General features: G+C 34.4%; 2 protein-coding genes across 7 annotated transcripts; one reads left to right on the top strand and one right to left on the bottom strand.

Moving 5' to 3' along the window:
• Positions 1-4941: 4941 nt before the first annotated feature.
• LOC114316352 (uncharacterized) lies at positions 4942-18800 on the top strand. Of its 5 annotated transcripts, none has more exons than XM_082878462.1 (6): positions 4942-5318; positions 5430-5528; positions 8099-8348; positions 8460-8556; positions 18170-18235; positions 18386-18800. In XM_082878462.1, the coding sequence occupies exons 1-6, from the start codon at positions 5153-5155 to the stop codon at positions 18593-18595; spliced, it is 888 nt and encodes a 295-aa protein (XP_082734588.1). In that variant the 5' UTR covers positions 4942-5152; the 3' UTR covers positions 18596-18800. The 5 variants fall into 5 exon arrangements, with proteins under 5 accessions (XP_082734588.1, XP_082734596.1, XP_082734618.1 ...); XM_082878470.1 differs by having other exon boundaries at positions 4945-5318; positions 5433-5528; XM_082878492.1 differs by lacking the exon at positions 18170-18235 and having other exon boundaries at positions 4958-5318; positions 5433-5528.
• Positions 15750-22037, bottom strand: LOC114316351 (uncharacterized). Of its 2 annotated transcripts, XM_082878450.1 has the most exons (3): positions 21228-22032; positions 19660-20083; positions 15750-16027 (listed from the first exon to the last, which is right to left on the bottom strand). In XM_082878450.1, exons 1-3 carry the CDS (start codon positions 21867-21869, stop codon positions 15999-16001), a joined length of 1095 nt encoding a protein of 364 aa, XP_082734576.1. In that variant the 5' UTR covers positions 21870-22032; the 3' UTR covers positions 15750-15998. The 2 variants fall into 2 exon arrangements, with proteins under 2 accessions (XP_082734576.1, XP_028118808.1); XM_028263007.2 differs by lacking the exon at positions 15750-16027 and having other exon boundaries at positions 19132-20083; positions 21228-22037.
• Positions 22038-22166: the final 129 nt, after the last annotated feature.

The raw sequence follows: 22166 nt of genomic DNA, 5'->3' as shown, positions 1-22166 counted from the left end.
CCAATTTGACTTCAGGTTTTAGGTCGACATGCCTATTTTGATCTTCAACCAAACGTTTCGTATCCTTAATGAAGTCAAGTTGCGCAACACCTGAGGCGATTCTACATGGGCCCTCCATTTCGCCAACCTCATCACTGCACTCATAAAAGGCCAAGGGACATACCCACTTGAACCCAATGAGATTCAGCTTCCGCTGCCAACGCTTTATGGTAAAACCTACTAGCGCCAAACCACTGCTTGCTTGCCGTCTCCACTACTCCTCCCCGATGCCCCAACCAATCCTAATGATGTTCTAGTAGAGCCCGCCGCCGCACTAGCCCCAGCGCCATCGCCATTTCGTATGACGTGGATGCAATATCAGTCTCTTTTGGATAATCAAGTTGCTATTCAATAATCTGTGGTTGATCTCCGAGTAGACTACCAGGCATATCGGGATCATTGGCAAATGGCCTTTGATGGGTATCAGCAGTCAGTTGCAACTCTGCAAACTAACTTCTACACATACCGAGAGTTGAGCCAGCAGCGGTTTGATTAGCTTGGCGCTAGGATTCATGATGAGGCGTTCGACACTCAAACACTGATGCTTGCCGTATTTGAGCTGCATTTTCAGACACCACTGGATCTAAATCAATGATCTTCGTTCTATTTTCTTTGTTTTATTTCTTTATTTATTTTTGTTTTGTTTTATTTTATTTTTTTCTTTTCCTTTAATACCGTATAGTCCAAAAAAAAAAAAAAAAACTCTGTATGTGTGTATTTGGTTCATCCCTGCCTCTCTGGCTGTGGGCCTACGCTGCCTAGTAAGATCTCTCTCTCTCTCTTTCTTCTTTACAATTGCTTACATTGAGGACAATGTTCTATTTCAATTTGGAGGGGGGGTGAGCGTATTTATAAAAATAATTCATGTTTGTGCTTGCTACACTTGATTGCACCACTTCACTTGATGTTCACTTTGTGCCAGTATGGTAGTGATATAAGCATATGTTAATTAGGGAACATTGTGGACTTGTATGAAAAAGGTTTATTTGGTAAATACTCGCATGTGATGTTTATACTAGGACAGTTGTTTGTGTTTGTGGTATTAGTACATTTGTCATGAGTATGCCTTGATTCACATAGACACACTTTCATAACGGTGACCTCTCTATTCTAATCCCTGGTGTACATCATTGATAATTGCTAGTGTGGCAGAAAAGAATAAATGACTAGCCTTGATTCTCAAAATAAAAAATAAAAATAAAATAAAATAAACACTTGACTTGTTTGGATTCGTAGCCTCTTTAACTCGAGTTATTAAGCCCGAAAGGGTGTCTCTACACCTAGTGCCCTAAAACCGTTTAATTTGGAAGTCATTAGCCCAATACTGGTTACATGGGTTAATTAGAAAGCTTAAAGGACCTAGACGTTACATAGTTGAGAAAAAAAAAAAAGGAAAATGGCTTGTTCGGATTTGTAACCTTTTTAGCTTGAGTTATTAAGCCCGTAGGGGTGTCTTCACACCTAGTGCCTTAAAACCGTCTGATTTGGGAGTCATTGGCCCAATGCTTGTCACATGGGTTGATTAGAAAACTTAATGGATCAGGATATTGCACAGTCTTTTCATAAAAAATAAAAAATAAAAATAAAAATTTGAGAATTCTAGTTACAAAAGTTTAATCTTGTCTGTATATGTTGAGGGATATTGTGAGTTACACTGGGCTATTATAGTGGATAGTTAACTAGTATGGAGAATGCACTTTACACCAAGGGTACTGATGATGTGTTTACTAGCATTCACAAATACAGGAGACTTTACTTTTGTATTAACTGAATTGTGGTTTTGGCTCTATAGATTCTTTCATGCTTGTCCACTGTGCCTTCAATGACTCATCATGTCTTAATATCACACAGTAGTGGCACATAAGTTGATTGTTAGGTGGAGTAGTGTGGTTAATTGTTGTTGAGCAAATATGAATATGTTGATGTTTGTGGGTATCATTTCTGGAAACCTTCACGAGACTATACTCGTCCACTTGGGGTAACCTTGTGGTTTAAAGGATTGTTGCATATGTTAAATGCAATCGTGATCCCTACGAAAGTGGCTTAGAGTTATTTTACTTTTCTTATTTCTTTTGTTTTGCTTGAGGACTAGCAAAATGTAAGTTGGGGGATGTGATGTAGGCCGAAAGGTACCACATTAAGGCCACTTAAATTATATTTTTAATCTTTCAATATTGTTAATTTGGCGGAGATGATGTGTTTTGTGCATTTGTACAAATTTGACAGGTAACACGCAAATTCAATAAAAAAGGGTGCGAAAGCAGATTCTCCATGTGAGGAATAAAAAAGCCTGGCCTGCCACCTCACCGCACGTGCGGCCTATCACCACTCGAGCGGCCCACCTAGGGTTACCTACATGAAATTTTCAGTCTATTCTGTTGGGCATAAAAAGAAGAAAAAAGGGGCTGTAAAAGGGTTCGAAAATTATTCTAGGAAAGAGAGGCTAGGGTTTTAAAAAGGTGATTATTCTCAAACTTCAAAAGAAATTTTCATGGGGGCTTCCACCTCTTCCATCTCTTTCACCTCTTCCTATTCCTCCATGAGTGGCTAGGCTCTTCTTTTCTAGGTTTTTGATGAAACCCTAGCTATGTAATTAGGTTTTCTTTTTGGTTTTTGATTATGTAAAGGTTTGAACAATTGTATGGTGTTTTAGAAGTTTCAAATATATATTTTTCACTATTTCTTTGAGTATTTGGTTTTCTGTGATTGTTGAATGCTTTCCATACAATGATTTTCTTTTCTGTCATATTCAAAGTATGAGACGAGCCATACTACAAGGAACGAGTCGTTTTACTACCCTAGTTTAGAGCGAACGACTCGTACTACTTGAGATGGTTCGTGCCTATACATTGAATGTGATAACTCTCTTGATTAAAGCTTCGAACTTGTAGTTGCGAAGTATTATTTAGTTCGAACCGTAGCATAATTAATTTCAAATTGAAACCTTATTTACGTAACTAGTGGTGAACTCATTGCCTAGGTTTTTTGCCAAATCAGTAAATTCATCTTTATTTATAATTGCTAGTTTATTTGCTTTGTTTAATTTAATTATTATTAGATTATAAACAATCAATCTTTTTATCAAAATTAATTTAGGAATTTAGCATTTAAATTAGTTTACTTTCACAATTGTCTCTGTGGATCGATACTTAGACTTGTCATTATTCTAAGGAATTTGGTTTAGTTTAGTATTTTATATTTGGTGTGTGAAATGACCCATCAATAATTTTAGAAACTTTTAAATTTAAAATTTTGACTTTTCAAAGTAGACATACATTTTAGAACAATAAAAAATAAAATAATGGATCAATAAAATGGGACGGTGGTAGTATTTCACACTGAAACACTAAACACTCAATTTGAATAAGGTTATTTGATGAGAAAAATGATATGAAATTGAGTAAATTATAAATACATCTCTTAAAATTTGATTAAAATATGATTGCCCTTATAATTTTAGAAATTAAATCTCGTCCCTTAAAAATTTCAATTTCATAACAAATGATCGATAATAAATCATTAAGTCAATTAACAGTTTTTAATGATATCAGGAATTTATTTCAATTAATAATTTAGGTACTTTTATCATTGTATAGAAGAGCGGTTAAGAATTTTATTTTTTAGTTAATTCTGTTAAATAAAAAATTCTAAAAAGGGGTATTTATAATTTTTTAAACCACAATGGACAATTCATATTTTAATAAAATCTCAAGGGATGTATTTGTAATTTATCCTAAGAAATAATAAGAAAGGGAATTCTTTTATCATATTTAGTCTATAAGTTGAGTGTGGAAAAATGAAAAAAATGTAAAAAATAGTACTCTCTTATTTTCAGTTTAAGAGAGTGGCAGTCTAAAGAAATAAGGGGTCCAAAATAATTCATGGGATGCTATAGCACTACTCTTTTTATTTTGTTCTGCTTTGGTGGATTTCACGTGTGATCAAGTAAAATTAATATTTTGTCCTTGTTATATGGTAAGTAATTTGTCTTCTGTATCCTATAGAACTCATTGAGTATTTCATCCTTCTAGAAATTCAAGTCCATTTGATATTGATAGCCCCTTGACCAGATTATATTATTTTTAACGGTAAATATAATTTAAAAAATAAATTGTTGACAAAAATATATTCTGATCAAGAGACTAATAATATCTGATCAACGTAAATTTTTTATAGGAATGAAGTATTCAACATGCTATATATATTTAACGGTTCAGATCATTGAAATAGAACTCGTGGTGGAAAAAATTACTTGACATTCAGAAGTGGGAAAAATAATTACAAAAAAGTGGTGGTGTAACTTTTTTTGTGAAAAAATTTACAGAAAAAGTTGCACCCCAACTCTTTTGTAATTATTTTTGATCTTATGGCCCGAATAGTGATTTTCCCTATAATTTATCTCATAATTTATGTGTTGTTCAAACACTTTCAAAAAGTGTGACAATTTCTTTTTAGGTGATGTTATTAAAATTTAAAAATTAGACTCACTTTTTAAATTTGATAATTTATTAAAATATGTAAAATATTTTTTTTTATATTTTCTCTAATTTTAAATCAATCATCTCAGTAATATATCATTAAATTTTAAAAATAGATGTATTATTATGGAAAAGGTTTATCTCTACTTCACTTTGTAGATAAAGTGGATTAGATAGTGTGGTTAGGACCGTGGGCCCTTTAGAAGTTTAAAAATTTCAATGTAGAAAGTTCCTTAAATATTTTATTTATGCAAAAAATTATGTTGTTTAAATATTGATAGTCACTTGATCAGATCATATTTTTGTTAATAGTAAATATAATTTTAAAAATAAATTTTTGATAAAAATATATTTTGATCAAATAATTATCGATATTCGATCAATATAATTTTTTACCTAAATAAATATTTAATAAATTACACACATTAAACGATTTGAAGAACTAAAATGAAACTCGTGATGGGTCTACAAGGCCAACAGCACCGTCCAGTCCTTGGAGAGAATCTGCGCCCAATAATTTTCCTTTCCTTTCCTTTCCTTTCCTTTTCAGCCAGCTGACTGTCCTGCTTTACCAGGTAGCAGTAGAGTAGCGGACATTCAGGAGACTGGGAGAATCCGACGAAGTTTGGACAAAAATGGAGTACAACAAGAGAGCTTTTTACGGGGACTCCTCATCCGGCTCGTCCTCCGATCGTCTCCCACCAGCATCATCATCATCAGCTTCCAATTCCAGTCAACAACTATCAAACCCTTTGCCTCCTCTACATACTCTTCGTCTCCACAGTCCTCCCAATTCTCTGGGTAACACATCTTTTAACGCTTCAATTCTCTCTCTGCATATGCATACATACACATATATGTACATACGATTTGAATTTGATGCTCATCAAGTGTTTGATTTTTTTGAGGAAGAAGGTGATAAATCAGACTACTTGCCAAATGGCAAGGCGAGTAGGATTCGGAGCTTCCCTCATGTTAAAGGCAACTATGCGTTATATGTCTACATCCCAGGTAATATTCTTAAAAAATGTCACGTTTTGTGTATTGTTTCCATAGATTTAGTACTAGTATGAGATACAACTCCAAAGCCTCTTTTCCATTTTAAGCTTAGAATTCAACTGGGTATGTGGATTTGTTTTTGGATGAGTTGAGAGTTAGAATGAAAGTGGTGGAAAGTAATACTGGGTTTGGATTATGGATTTGGGTAGGAATTTGGGAAAGAATTGGAAAGACGGGGTGAAATGTGAATAAAACATAATTATATTTCACACCCCTTTTCAAATTCTTATTAAAATTTATGAACGAAATACAGTCTTAAAAGTTAAAAAAAGAAAGAATCATATAAAATTGATGCCATTATGCAAACTTGCCTTTAGTTTTATTGAAATAAAATGAAATAAAATATAGGTAAATTATACCATTAGTCTGGTAGTTCAAGCGAAATTTACTTTAGTTTGCATAATTTTAATTTGAACAATTTGAAATCCGTTACTTACCATTATAATTTTTAACAGAAAAAATCACATACAAAACTAAAGGGGCTAAAGTGGAATTTAAAAGAAACATAGGAACTATTGGTGTAATGAATAAATTACACTAGTTGTCCCTATAGTTTCTTTTAAATTTCATTTTGGTCTCTCCAATTTTGTATGTGATTTTTTTTCGTTCAAAATGTGAACGATGCATAATGGATGGACAACATTACAACAAAATTAAAAGTATAAGGTTAAATTGTTTAAATTGAAACTACGGGGACTAAAATGATACTTAACTTGCACTACAAGGACTAATAGTACAATTTATCCTAATATATATATATATATACATATATAAGAATTGGTGAAATTGAAAGTAGTTCGTTATTATCTCTTTTTCTAATTTTCTAGCTGTTATCCCACTTTCTATTTTCTTACAAAATTTTAACAAAAATTCAATGACAAATTACACAAGTAGTCCTTATATTTTGTCTATGAAGTCATTTTGGTCTCTACATTTTCAATTGACTTAATTTTGACCATTAATTTTAGATTTTGTTCTAATTTGGTCTAATTGATATGACCATTAGGAGTTTTGATGGAAAATGATTATTGAGTTGGTTGAGATTAACTCATTGAACTGTGTAAGTTTATAACTTTGTCCCTAAAAGGATGACACATGGCATTTATGTGCACATTTTTCATAAAAAATGGTAACAGTTGTTATCAATTGAATCAAATTGAGACAAAATTATAAATTCAGAGTCAAAATTGAGCCAATTAAAACTCCAGGGATCAAAATGACAAAAGAGCAAATATATACTGGTGTAATTTGTCCAAAATTTGAACTTAACGAAACGTATACAAAAATATTTTTTTAATTTAAAAAAAAAATTTACTTTGCCCCCTCAAACTATCAAACTTCTATCACTTTACCCTTGAATTATCAATTTTAACAATTATCCCTTAAATTATTCACATTAGTTCATTTTATCCCAAACCTTTAGTGACATTAATAATTCTGATGGAATTATCACATTTGTTGGCACACACATGCTTAGGCCTCGTTTGGGAACATGCTAATTTAGTAACTTTTTGGCTATTTGGCTAAAATATGAGCTAAAAAAAAACTAGTATGCTTGGAATGACTTTTTGGCTTTTTACGAAAAGATGTGCAAAAAGTAGATAGAAATGAGAATCTTTGACTTTTTGATATGGATTGTTGGCTTTTTGACTTTTTTAGTAACTTTTTGGCTTTTTGGCTAAACGGGCTGGTTTCCAAACGAGGCCTTAATTGAGGGTATTGATTTACTTTGGTCTATAGTAATGAGACAGATAAGGAGACAAATATGTATATCTACCATGCAATAAAACACAACAAATTGTTTTGAAATTATTTAATAAAACACAAAATACAACCAATTGTATCAAACTATAGCCTCTAGATGCAGAAGTTTTTTTTTGTGCCGAAAAGTGTGATAGCCGAAAAGTGTGATATTTTGTCAAAAATACTAGCTCCATTGATGGTTTGGAGTAAAGTGAACAAATGTTAAAATTTTAAGGTGGTAAGTGTTCAAATTTATAGTTGAGGAGTGAAAGTGATACTAGTGTGATAGTTTGATGGAGCAAAGTGATTTTTTTTTTTTTACTCACTTTTCATCATATTTTTTACTCTAATCAAACAGACTGCCAGTGGTTAATGCTATAGTTAGGCTCAAACTCAAAAGTCTGTTCTTCCTCTATTCCATTTAGTATTGGAAATAATTGTTGCTTATGAAGAAATTTGAGAAATTTCATTCATTATGTACATCCCTATGTGTTTTTTAAGACGCCATTTCAGATTAACCAATATATTGTTGTCTAGTGTGTGCATGCTTGTGTCTCGGTAATCGATATTGCTCGAATGTTGTAGATGGCAAATTGGATCATGAGAATTATTGGTGTTGTGCTAGTGTCATTATGATTAAATTTGGAATGAAATCATGCAGTTTATCTTTGACCTTTCCCAACAACTGATTCAAAGACATCTAACGCGCATCACATTGTATTTAATTTGAGTTCCAGAATTAGAACATAGCATTAATTAAGTTATATGTCTCATAATAGTTCGTATCCCTTCTGCTCCAATGAAGGAGTTGGCCCAGTTTCTGAAGAAGGTCTCATCTTGTGTACCTGGTCTAAATGCTATTGACATTGACATCCCACTCAACATTTTGTGCACTGATGATCTGAAGCTTGAACAAGCTTCCTTGGGGAGAGAATTCCACATAAGTTTGGGGAGAACTGTTCCAATTCGACGGCACCAAATTGACTCGGTGGTGGCAATGCTTCGTCAGAAGCTTCAGTTTCAGAGCAGGTCAGATATATGTCCAGCTTATAATGTTCCAATTCAATTATTAAGAACGACAATGTGATGGCACATATATTTTATGATATGGGTTTCACTCATTGTTGTGATGTGAAACAGGTATTGGATTGATTTTAATGAGTGGGAGGTTTTTGTGAATGATGATCACACGCGCTCCTTTCTTTCAATTGAAGTTAAAACAAAAGGATTGGCAGAGGTAAGTTTGATAATGTCCTTTTGCACCACTTTTATCATGTTTTGAGCAGTTTTTCCTCCTTAAATTGGAACGCACATTGGTTTTATTCATATGTTTGACACTGCACTTTTATATGGTTTTAAAGTGGCAGGTAGATGTAAGTGCCTTCCAACTTCCAAAGACAATTTTACTTTTTCACACGGTGTGTGACACTAGCATCAACATGAGTATTTAGTAATAGCTCCTAGGATATATATTGTTTGTTTGAAAATGCCATTAATATTATTGTCATACTAGTCTCTTTAAGTTCTCATTGCTATGAAAACTTCACAAACTTTATATGCTGTCATACGTATATTGTCCTGGACAAGATATGGTCAGGGTTACGTCATTTTTGTTCAGTTAGGTCTTCCTCTTAGGAGAGGAATTTTTATTTATTTTTTAGTTGTATCGAGAATGTACTGGTTGTGCACCACATTATGTTACTTGATAGGCATATGAGTATTTTTTTTTCTTTCTTCTAGTAATTTAATGGGAAATTGGTCAAAATCCCTTCATAATAAAACTTTAACAAGCACAGAAAAACTTCCTTGAAAAGTCTAGCAGACACCACTATTACCAAAATATCCTTAGTGACTAATTTAATATTTAAAACTTTAAAATAATATTCAGCTTGTTTGGTTTTAGTTTCCAGAAAACACTTTTTAGAAAATTTTTCTTTTTTATTTTTCGTATTTTTTTTTTGTTTTCAATGAATTTTTTCAATATTTTAAGCATTTTTTTTATTTTTATTTTTTTTATTTTTTTATTTTTAGGCACACCTAACATAAATACACTCTAAAAGTATAATATTTGTGAAAAAAAATATTTAAAAAAATCACTAAATACCAAAAATACAAAAAGAATACGAAAATTCAGTATATTTTTTTTTATATTTGTGTATTTATTAATTTTTTTAAATATTTTTTCACAAATATTTTATTATTTAGATACATCTAAGTAAGGTGCATCTAAAAAAGTAAAAAAATTACTTAAAATTATAAAAATATTCACTAAAAACAAAAAAATACGAAAAACAAAAAAACTTAATTTCTAGAAAACTGAATTCAGGAAATTAAAATCAAACACACTGAACACTTTTGACCTAGATGTCGCTTTTTAATAAAATAAGTATTTTTAGAATCTTCCCACTGGGGATGTAATTGGTTCGGTACGGTCGGTATTTAATTAAAAAATTTTACTGAATCGATAATGTCGGTTCTTTTATTTTGAATACTGATATAGACTTCTTCTCCCATCAAACCGAATTGAATCGATCCGATTAAAATGGTTCAGTTTGGTGTAATCGGTTTAGGACCTTTTAAACTTGAAGGGCTGGTTTGGCAACCTTAGAAAAAGTCAAAAAGTCAACAAGTTACCAAAAAAGTTAAAAAGTTATCACTATTCATAAAAAAATAAAATAAAAAATAAATATACAAATATTAAAATAAATCAACTTTTTGGCCCAAGATCGTTCCCCTCAAGTGACGCGTTGCGCCTGTCTCCGGGTGTTCTGAAAAGTGAGCAAGGGGCGCCGTATCGACGCCTGGGTGCGGTGAAAAATGGGCAAAGGTTTCCGCGTTTTTCTGGACGAGCGCGGGTAAAGAAGCTAGTTCAAGACTATAGGTTTAGGATAGCCACTTGGAACATAGGAACCTTAACTGGTAGGACGATGGAATTGGTAGATGTTATGATTAGGAGGAGAGTTAGTATAGCTTGCATACAAGAAACTAAGTGGACGGGAGAGAAAGCTAGGGAAATTGAGGATACTGGTTTTAAACTTTATTATAGTGGTAAGGATAGACGCAGAAATGGGGTAGGAATCATAATTGCCAAGGGTCTTGTGGAAAGTGTGGTGGCGGTCACTAGGAAAGGAGATAGGATTATGCTAATTAAGCTAGTTATTGGAGGGAATTTAGTGAATATTATTAGCGCTTACGCCCCTCAAGTAGGGTTAGATGATCAGACTAAGAGGGATTTTTGGGAGCAAATGGATGAGATCTTACAGGAGATACCCGTAGGAGAGAACCTGGTTATATGTGGAGATTTTAATGGCCATGTGGGCATAGATAAAGTAGGTTATGGAAGGGTGCATGGTGGATACAGTTTTGGTGACAGAAATGAGGCTGGAGAGAGAATCTTAGATTTTGCGTTGGCTTCTGACCTGGTGGTGGCCAATACTATGTATAAGAAGAGGGAGGAACATTTGATAACTTTTAAGAGTGGATTAGTTAAGAGCCAAATAGATTATTTCTTAGTGAGAAAAGTGGATTGCCTAAAATGCAATGATTGTAACGTGATTCCTGGTGAGAGTCTGGTCTCTCAACATAGGATTTTGGTACTAGATTTATGTTTTAGAGGGCAATACCAAGTTAGGAAGGATGGTGGGCGTCGTAGGACAAGATGGTGGGACTTAAAAGGGGAAAAATTAGAAATATTTAAGAATCGAATGGACAAGGAAGGTACTTGGGACTTAGAAGGTGATGCTAACACTATGTGGAATTCGATGGCCAATTGTATGAGGAGAATCTCAAGGGAAGTGCTTGGAGAGTCGAAAGGAATGGGACCCAGCTCTAGGGAAACTTGGTGGTGGAGGGAAGAGGTCCAAGCGGTAGTTAAGGCAAAAAAAAGAGTGCTTTAAAAAGTGGCAGAAGGATAGAACTGAGAAAAACCTTAAGAGCTATAGATTGGCTAATAAGGAGGTCAAGAAAGTAGTGAGAGAGACTAAGTTGAAAGTTTATGATGACCTATACACTAGACTAGATAGTAAGGAGGGAGAGAAGAGGGTATACAAACTTTCTAAGATACGGGAGAGGAAAACAAGAGATTTTAATCAAGTAAAGTGCATTAAGAGTGAGGATTCTAAGGTATTGGTGAAGGATGATGAGATTAAGGAAAGATGGAAGAATTATTTTGCGAAATTGTTAAATGAGGAACATGGAAGTACGACAATAGGGGAAGAAATAATCAGTAATACGATAAACCAAGACTATAGATTCTATCGCAGGATTAGGAACTTTGAAGTAGAAATTGCACTTAAGAAGATGAAATCAAATAAGGCTTTAGGACCTGATGATATCCCTATTGAAGCTTGGAAGTGTTTGGGTAAAAAGGGAGTTGCTTGGTTGACTAGGTTGTTTAGCAAAATTTTGTTGACTAGGAACATGCCAGATGAGTGGAGGAAGAGTATTTTAGTGCCAATCTATAAGAATAAAGGTGATGTCCAGAATTGTAACAACTATAGAGGAATTAAGCTAATGTGTCATATAATGAAAATGTGGGAGAGGGTGATGGAACGCCGATTGCGAGACATAACAGAGGTGTCAGAGAATCAATTTGGGTTTATGCCTGGTAGGTCAACAATGGAAGCGATCTATCTTTTGAGGAGAGTTATAGAAAAGTACAAAGAAAAGAAAATAGACATTCATATGGTGTTTATCGACCTTGAGAAAGCATATGACAGAGTGCCCCGAGATATAATATGATGGGCGTTAGAGAAGAAAGGGGTGACAAAAGGCTACATTGACATGATTAGGGACATGTATGAAGGGGTGGTGACCACTATTAGATCGCCAGCTGGAGAAACAAATGAATTTCCTATCACTGTAGGGTTACACCAAGGATCTACCTTAAGTCCTTATCTCTTTGCTTTAGTTATGGACGAGTTGACGATAAATATTCAGGATGACGTGCCATGGTGTATGCTTTTTGCAGACGATATTGTGTTAGTGGATGAGACTAGAGAAGGAGTTAACACAAAGTTGGAGATTTGGAGAAAAACTCTTGAATCTAAAGGATTTCGGATAAGCAGAACTAAGACAGAGTACATGGAGTGTAAATTTAGTAACAGTAACAATGAAAGCAGAGGAGAAGTGAAGATTGAGAACCAAGAACTGCCTAAGAGTGAACATTTTTGTTATTTAGGGTCGATTATCACAACAGCGGGATAGATTGATGCAGATGTGGCCCATAGGATTAAGGCGGGATGGTGTAAGTGGAGAAGTGCGTCTGGGGTATTGTGCGATAAACGAATACCCACTAGACTAGAAGGTAAGTTCTATAGAACGGCTATTAGACCAGCTATGTTGTATGGGACGGAGTGTTGGGCAACCAAGAAACAACATGTAGATAAGATGAGTGTGGCTGAGATGAGAATGCTAAGGTGGATGTGTGGTAAGACTAGACAGGACAGGATTAGGAATGAGTGTATTCGGGAATGGGTAGGAGTAGCACCGATAGAAGATAAGTTGAGAGAGAATCGTTTGAGATGGTTTGGTCATATTCAACGGAGACCAACAGAGGCAGTAGTGAAGAGATGCGATGCTGTAACGATAGATGGAAGTGTTAGGGGACGGGGTAGGCCTAGATTAACGTTGACTAGCGTTATAAATAGAGATATGAATCTACTTAATTTAACTAATGAAATGGCCTTTGATAGGGTCGCGTGGAGAAGAAGGATTCATGTAGCCGACCCCATTTGATGGGACTTAAGGCTTGGTTTGGTTTGGTTTGGTTATTGGTACAGAGGTGATCAACTAGTCAGTGACAGAGAAAAAAAAAAAATTACAACTGGCCAATCACAAAATTGGATGGTAAAGTTGGGCTCGTGGGGGGCCACCATGGGTCCCGTTTTGATAATCTGAACCATTCAATATGTAGAACTCGTCTAGTATTATATGCCTACAAAAAATCACGTCTATCGGATATCGCTAACTACATGATCAAAATAGTTTTGTATAAAAATGGATGGTGTTATAGTTAACAGTTAACAAAAAAAACTAACACGATCATATAGCTATCGATATACAATCAACGTGATTCTTTACAAGCATATAGTACTCGACGAGTTCTACACATTGAACGGTTCCGATTAGAAAAATGGGACCCGTGGTGGGCCCCCACGGGCCAAACAACACCATCCAATCAAAGCTCGAGAAGGAGACAATATTTTCTCATCTACTCACCCAGCCGACTCCACTACCAATCCACTGTTAGTCCGTACGGCCTTCTATCCTATCTTCTCCTACACACTTACTTATACAATTTTTTAATACACATTTTTTCCATAAAAAGTCAAAAAATTAACCCAAACATCCATATTTTTTTTCTCAACTTTTTAGTCCAAAAAGACAAAAAGTGCACTTTTTTAGGACACCCCAAACAACAATATAATCACTAATCTATATAAAAACATTAAATTAGTTAATTGTCCACTATTTCAAAGGGGTACTTATGTGTAAGTCCTAATAAGTGGACTTATTGTCTAATAGGTTTTATGAAAAAATTTGGTCATTAAAAAAGTTACTAATTGTAAGTTTTAGCGACAATTTATAAAAATCATGACAAAAAAAAGTCACTAATTGTCAATTTTTAGCAACATTTATAAAAAATTGTCACAAAAAAATTATTTTTAGCTACAATTTTACCAAGACTTATTTTCAATAGGACTTGATGAGAATTAAGTCAAATTATTAGGACCTATTCGCATGACCAAGTGGCCATCCAATATGCATCTATTGAGGCATGCTTGACCCTACGACACTTCGAGATGCTATTAAAGACCCAACGTGCAATGTTGGCTTGTCGGCTAAGTCGAGGGCCTTCGCTAACACATTGTTGTGTGGCTAGGCACCTTGGTGACGTAAACCTAAGTTGGGCGAGCACCTTGCTGAGGTAAGCTTGGCGCTATGAAGCGACTTATGCCGTGCTTGGTGCACTTGAGGCGTCAGGCCTACTTGTGGCATCCGGGTGAAGACGGAGCTTCCTTGTGAAGTTGTTTTGCTTGACAAAGTATTGGGCCCTAATGTTCAAACGGGTGAGACCATCAACACTCGATTTGTCAACGAGCTATGGCGGGCTTAAACTTGGTGGAGTTTGAGCGCCACACGGGCGAAAATTGATCCGTTCGGTTCTGAAACATATCCAATCCATCCATTTAATAAATATTTTTCAATTCTTAGATTAACAAAAATAAAAACAAAAAAAAATTAAAAAATACTAAGGTTTCAAGAATAATGAGTTAGAGTTAAAATTGTATATAATAAGAGTTTATAAACTTAGGCTATAAAGATGATAAGGTTAATTAATTAATACTTATTAATATCATTATATTATTAGATTATATATATATATTATAAATGCAATATATGTTGAAGTGGTCGGTTTCGGTTTCAGTGTAGTTCGGTGCACAAGGTGCTTGAACCTATACAGAACAAAAATTAACAAAAATCAAATTTAAAAACCGCACAGACCGATTCTTGTTAAAAAAGACCAAATATAGTTGGTTTATGGAATGAAAACTAAAAAAAATCAAATTTAAAAACCGCACAGACCGATTCTTGTTAAAAAAAGACCAAATATAGTTGGTTTGGTCCGGTTCAATCGGTTTGATCGGTTTTTTCGATTTTTCTTACATCCCTATCTCCCACAAAGATCTAGGTTGACTATGAAATTCTTTTTTTAAAAAAAATAGTAGAATTTTTATAGTCGAACTTGATGTAAATAGTAAAATTTTACTCTGATTAACAGTAAAACTTTATTCTGATTCACAGTAAAGTTTACTATAAAATTTTAATTTTTAAATTGTAAAACACTATAAACACCATAATCACTATAATTATTAATAAACAATTACAAAAGCATGACTTTAGCAGAGCAAAATTAGATAATAACTTTAATAGGGTAAAATTTTACTGTAAATTTAAAGTAGAGCATTAGCAAATAAATGACAGATTACATATTATTATAGCAAATCAGAGTAAAATTTTACTATCGTTTAAATAGAGTATCAGCAAATAAAACACTTCGACATATATTATCAAAGCAATCTAAGTAAAATTAATCTAATAATGATTGAACGAATTATTAAGAATCAAATAGTGATTGAACGAATCTCTAACTCTAACACGAACACTAATTGAATGAAGTGATCGAACAAAACTCCAACTCTAACTCGAATGATGATTGAAATATTTATCTATAAGAACTTGAACCCAAGCCTTGAGTCGGCATGCTATACAAGAACCACAGGCCCCTCACACTCATCAATTATTAGCAGGAAGTCAATCTCCCACCCATTAGTGTCTTTGTGAAGAAGCAAACTAATGAAAAAACAATGTTTTATATTGTAACGCCCCAAATTTCTAGCCCAAATAATAAGACAACAATCATGGCTCTTTCAAGGAAAACCGAATATAAATCTCCAAACTTACATTACATGATACAATCGTTCTTTATGCAACAATACATTAATCCAACAACAAGTAAATAAACAAATAAATACCCTTAAGGGTTTACAAGTTTCCAATGGTTGAGTCTGGTTACACAAAACGGTTATTCAAACCCACACAAACACAACCCTTGGCTTACACACAGAGTCACTGCAAAATGAGAGCATTGTATCCCCAACACATACTTCCATGCCCCTAGTTGGGTGGGATCACCACATCTTTTCCTGCACAAAAATCCCGTAGGATGAGCATAAAGCCCAGTAGAAAATTCTTAACAAAGTATATATGTTTTATACAAGTCTCATGAGATGAAATGCACATGCCATGCTATGTTCTTTTTGAAGATAAATTACATTTTAATCTTTTGAAAACCATCATGCTCAATGATATCATGCAATTTCAATTGTTCAAAATTTAACAATTTATTTCAAGGGCGGTAAATACAATTCTGGTAATCCCTAGGTCGGTGTTTGCAAGTAGACTATACAAGTACCACCAATTTGTCATTTTTACCGGTATTAACAAGAAGGCTCAACACCTATCTGCGCGGATTTTCGATCTTTCACCCTGGACTCTCAGGCCAACTTATTCAATATCATCTACACCACCTATCAAGACTTACCAACGTATTTACCCCAAAATCATTCCATGAAAACTTGTTTCTCAACATTCTTTTCTCAATGCAAGTTTTTAAATCAACTTTCGAAGTTTAATGTAATCAAATGAATTGATATGCCAATAACACAAGATGAATATAAATACTTTTATTCCAATTCATCATCCAAGGAATAACACAATTCCCTCTTTTCAAGCGTCCTCAACAATTAGTCATTTTAAGACTATTTCAACGTTTTGAACAACAATTTTCAAAATGAACAACAATTCTCATATTTCCTAAAATTCATCATTTATACAAATATAAATAAGAAAATTTTCAAACATCTATTTATTTTGACACACAAAATAAATATAACAATATTATTCATGGATTTTCAGTCTCTTTTAAAAAAATTCCCAAATTCTAGGTTTTCTTACAAAAACTATACAACTCAAATCTTTTGAAAGAAAACTTTCCAAAATTACCTTTTCGTCAATCAACGAAGATCAAAACCCATAAGATCATTTTAAAAGAACAAGAGACAAACCCACTTTCAAAATCGCTCAACTTTTTGAATCAACAATCAATTTTCAAAGCTATCGAAAGATGATTTCGAAAATCATATTGATCTTGCAAATATATATATATAACTCTAAGAAAATCCCTAGCTCAAGTTTTGAAGAAGAAATGAGATGAAACTTCCAAAATCAACGGTGTCGAAACTCGATCTTCACCGCACACAACGAAACCCTCGAGAAGTTAACCAACTTTGATGATGAACTTATGGCAGAACTCTAATGGATTTTGAGAAATTAAGGTTTTGATCCAATTTGGCGTAGGGGAATGTAGAGAGTAGGGAGAGGAAAGGGTTTTTAGAGAGAGAGATATACAAAAGTGATCTGAAATATTAGATTCACGAACTGATATAACATGGTCGGCTCGAGCGTGGAAAGCCCCGCTCGAGCGTCAAATACACTTTCTCAGTACTTTTGCAAACAGGTCAAATTTCTGAAACCAAACATTCTCCGCTCGAGCCCATAAACGGCCGCTCGAGAGGACAAGCAACTTCTAATGCATTTTGCATTTTTGCTTCGGGGGCGCTGCCCTTTAACCTTGCCAGGGCGCTGCCCTATGACCCGCCAAGTGACGCTGCCCCCTGGACCCCTGCGAGCTGATCGGGCAGTTCGATTCCCTCTAGGACGTTGCCCTTGGACCCGCCAAGGGGCGCTGCCCTCTGGACCCCCGTGAGCTGACTAGGCAGCTCGATGCCCGACATACTAAGCGAAGTGGCAAAACTGGGATCGCTACATATATGGAATATATATGAACCTATTTAGTACCTTAAAATCGATCACGAAATGCAAGAATTTCAAATGAATTGCTGTTAAACGAAAAAAGAAAAAATTGATCTTCGCCATCTTGAAGATTTCTCTATTACTTCTCACAAATCGTTTCCAGTTGCTTATCACTGTCCACAGTTTCATATGAGCAGTAGCATATAAAAATATTTGTGTACTAGAATTTTTAAGTGACTGCCAATAGAAGGACTTTATGCATATGGACATAAAATAGCCCATAAAATTGTAGTCTTATTAGAATATGGACTTTATGCATTAAAGACATTGACCGGAGGTTAATGCATTTAAGATTTAAAACTTGGACTTTTAGAAGGAAGCTGTTAGTGTGAAGGGCTTATGGCGAATTTTCCCTAATTTAAATACCATGTCTCCTAAACTGTGAGATTCAATTAAATTTCAATGGATTTCAGATAAGGAAGCAGATTCAAGCTGTTAATGAGGTTTACAAGCTTCACAATCTTCCTGAATTTTATAAGGTTTGGCTTGTTATTAATTGTAGTCTTCCACAAGTATGTTGATATTGCTCAATCAATTGAAGTAACAATTGAAGTTCTTTATGTTATCTCTTTTTTTATTATTACTTTTTTTTTTTTTTTGGTCTAAAAAAGTTTGGTTGTTGATCACAGGATCCACGCCCGCATGTATCCTTAGCTTGGGCATTAGGTGACATCAGTGATGTACTGAAGAGAGTGGTTGAAGGGAAAGTGAGGAGATGCACTATGGTTGGGAAATATGCAAAGCCACGTATATTTACCTGCAAATTTAGCGGCATCGACTGTAAGATAGGCAATAAAACCTACAAAATATGTAAATTCCAAGAAGACTATGAAAGCTAATTTTATTTTCAAATTTCCAGAATACCATATCTACTAAAGGTCACCACTGTTGATTGACCAACTTTATTTCTGAATTTCATCATTATCATCAATGAATTATTTAGACTTGATGTTTTGTACCGGGAATTATATTGGGTCTGCTTCTAGAGTAAAATATGTAAAGCCACAAATAAAGTGTGTTTGCAGTTCTCTTTCTTCTTCTTCATTTTTCTTGTTGGTTCTGAGCATAAAGCGAACCATGTTAATTGAAATGGTAGCACCTTATCGAATGTGTATAACAATGTGAAAAAGCATATAGCTCTATAACATGTTAATCCAGATTTTCTGGAACATGGATTCACCATGATAGTTCTTTTGATCATATAGTTACCTTGTGATGCTTAATCTTCTAGACATTGAATATGGAGAATTCCTGGTTGAAGTCTATATGCAGTTAGATGTTAAAAAGCATATAGTTCTAAGTCCACAGTCATTGTGGCCAAGCCTTTTAGCATTCAAACTGTCAGTGGCATTGAATTTGGAGTGAAATGGCTGGATTGGGTACATTAATATGACTGGTGCACTTTCATTGTTCTAGGTAAAAAGCATTCATATAATACAAATTATTAAAATCCAAACAGTTTTCAGACAAGAATTTACAGAACATGACATATCTTACAGCTTATACACAGCACTATATTCTGCCAATAGAGAACCTCTAAATTTGAAGCCTTAAGGTGAAAAAAACCATTTAACTCGGGGAGAGGTTTTCTGAATCATTGAATAAAGTGTCTGACATTAATAGATATCAAGATTCCTTGTGCATTTCCATGGCAGGTACTTGCAACTCGAGCTGCAAAAAATGGCAAAAACCCTGGCAGCTGCCAAAAGCAGGGCAGGACTTGCTAGGCAGAGCAGATTGAGAGGTACATTTGGCGATATTTTGGTTATTAAGCATGTATAAGATCCAAGCAGTGAGGACAAAGAGATTAGAAGCCATAGTTTCATGGGTTGCTCATCTGTGAGGTATATAATCATGGCTATTGATGTAAAAAACCCTGCAGAGTTGAAGAATATGAACAAACCTGTTGGAATAATTATATTTTGTTGGAGGGTGTCAAGACGGCACAGTGCTGTATAAAAGGTCATAGTTGCTACCACTACTGCTGCTAGTAACATTATGTTATACGCATCATCTATTGGCAGTTGTTTTAAATTTTTGGAGGATTTGATGAAGGGGTCATGTGAAGGCTGTTTGTTAAAAATGTTCTTGATGTCGATAAGAACTTCATCTCTGCCATTGGGTAGGCCTAGGTTTGGTGTGGATAAGTGTCTGGCTTGTAAAGCTCCTGCTCTTCGGAGGATCTTGTCGATTTCCATGTCCATCTGTTTGCCACTTGGCAGTTGGACATCAAAGCTGTCCAAAGCTGTAAAACCACGGGCATTCACAGTATTCACCTCCACTGAAGCCTTATTGGTAGGATTACCCACAAGCAATGTCTCCAGAGTCTGCATGAACAATGAAGTAAAAACTCAAAAACAAACAGAACAAAAAAGTATTTCTCTGTATTGAATTTTCATTTCTAAAATAATACTATCTGGGCTGCTCTGTATTGCCTACTAATAGTGAAGAAAGGTCTTAATTTGTGCTGATTATTGTAGAGTTAAAATTTAAGATATCTGTTATTATAGAAAGTTAGAAGATAAAAATAATATGTAATTACAATTTTAGTAATTGGTATACCTTTTGTGTCACCCCCCAAGAGGATTGACAATATGCAAGTCAAGCCCAATGGAAGCAGCCTGATAAAACCAAAACAGAAGATGACTGTTGAATTTTCTTTCTAGCTTGTTCCAAATTTCAGATGCTCACACAAAAAAACATGTGTATATGTTTATTTGCACTTCATACAAAAGTAAATATATTGCATGTTATTGAATGTTAAGTATGTAAGAACTGATTTTTGTTTTCTGCTCGTCATTTATGTTTTTCTATACGTCAACATTTAATTTACTGATATCTCTTATTTCATCACTCATTCTTGTCTGGTCATTTTTTTGAAATAGGTATATTGATTGTTTTTGACATTACATCCTAAAATATGAGTTCATTAAATTTGATATTGTTTATTAAAACAAGTTATTCTTTTATTGATAGATTAATTTGTCTTGTGTTAATTTACCTATTTCAACTGGTCATTGAAACTTATATTTCAGCTATAAAACTTGTAGGACAAAACAACTAAATATGATGAAAGATGATTTTTTAGCTAGTTAATCACATATATTGAGAAAGACATTGTTTGAATTTTTGATGTCGAATTTATTTTAGATGCTTTTTATATCATGAACAAGTGTCAAGTACAATTTCACATGTCTAAATATATAGCAATTATTTTTATCAGTTATTTACTTTTTGTAAGTTATACTCGATTGTGTGTTCATATTATACTCAATTATGTTGGTAGTAATCCTTAGTTTGATAATATTATTCATATTTTCTTGATTGGAGTTGCATACTTTCAACCGCCAAAGTTCAAATCATAGATCCTGTCCCTGATTCATGCATGAGAGGATGAAGCCAATTCAACAATTGAAGCAGACAGACAACAAGACAACATCAATAACTAGAAGATGAAAAGAGAGATTTTGCCTGGAATTGTTTCCTGGAGGTAGCAAGGTGAAGAACTGTATTGCCACCACTGTCCTTGGCATTGATGAGTTCCTCCGCCTCACTCATCTGATTATACAGGACTGCAATATGAAGAGCTGCCTCTCTTCTCTCAGTCTCCACCATGACAGACTCAGGCCACGCATCGAGCAGGGATGCCCTCATAACTTCAAGCCTCCTGTTCACAGCTGCACTATGAAGTGGTGTCATCCCAAATTTGTCATTGAAAAGACATAGGTCTTTGCCAATATTGCATTTGATTAGGTACTGCACAACCTCACGGTGTCCCATGGAAGAAGCCAGGTGCAAACAACCATACCCATCTTTGTTAAACTCTCTTGCAAATTCAGGCTTTCTTGGTACCATCTCTCTCACTATTACTATATGCCCCAACTTTGAGGCTGCTTGTAATTGAGTTTCATCTGATGCTACCGCGGTGGTGGAGTTTTCATCTAATGCTACTGCGGTGGTGGAGTCTTCGAGAACACCTGGGTTTTTTTCGAGTAGATTAAGGAAGTGTTCTTTATCTTCTGTTGCAGTTGCTTCAAGTAACAGACTGGCATTAGGAAAACCATCCAAGTATTGTTTTGCTCTTGAATGTCTTACATGTTGCAGAAAATCCATTTTTTTTTGCTTAGTGAAAAGTATCTCATGTCTTTAAATCAAGGGAAGGGAGGGTATAATATAATGATCATGAGGTCATCACTGCTGTTGAGGATATGTACAGTTTAAGTTTTTAGAGGGATTAGAGGTCATTAATTCAATATGGTATCTTAAACAAAATTTCACAGTTAATCTGATAATTATAATATTTACATGTGTTTGACCCGTTAATAAAGTAGAGACTGGTCACACATCTGTCATCATCTTTATCAAGTGGCATTGCAGATAGATATTTAGATTAGCACGCTATCACGCTAC

The sequence above is a fragment of the Camellia sinensis genome, chromosome 1, assembly GCF_055761805.1.
Source record: "Camellia sinensis isolate YWXY chromosome 1, ASM5576180v1, whole genome shotgun sequence".
NCBI lineage: Eukaryota > Viridiplantae > Streptophyta > Magnoliopsida > Ericales > Theaceae > Camellia > Camellia sinensis.
Note: the sequence above shows the minus strand (reverse complement) of the source record. Positions and strands in the feature narration are given on the sequence as shown.

Excerpts from the sequence above, each read along its gene's own strand:
- LOC114316352 (XM_082878462.1), top strand. The coding sequence starts at position 5,153 with ATGGAGTACAACAAGAGAGCTTTTTACGGGGACTCCTCATCCGGCTCG. Across the intron at positions 5,529-8,098 it reads GTTATATGTCTACATCCCAG|TTCGTATCCCTTCTGCTCCA; the intron begins GTAATATTCTTA and ends GTCTCATAATAG. Across the intron at positions 8,349-8,459 it reads AAGCTTCAGTTTCAGAGCAG|GTATTGGATTGATTTTAATG; the intron begins GTCAGATATATG and ends GATGTGAAACAG.
- LOC114316351 (XM_028263007.2), bottom strand. The coding sequence starts at position 21,869 with ATGGATTTTCTGCAACATGTAAGACATTCAAGAGCAAAACAATACTTG. Across the intron at positions 20,084-21,227 it reads CCTCCAGGAAACAATTCCAG|ACTCTGGAGACATTGCTTGT; the intron begins GCAAAATCTCTC and ends TTGTTCATGCAG.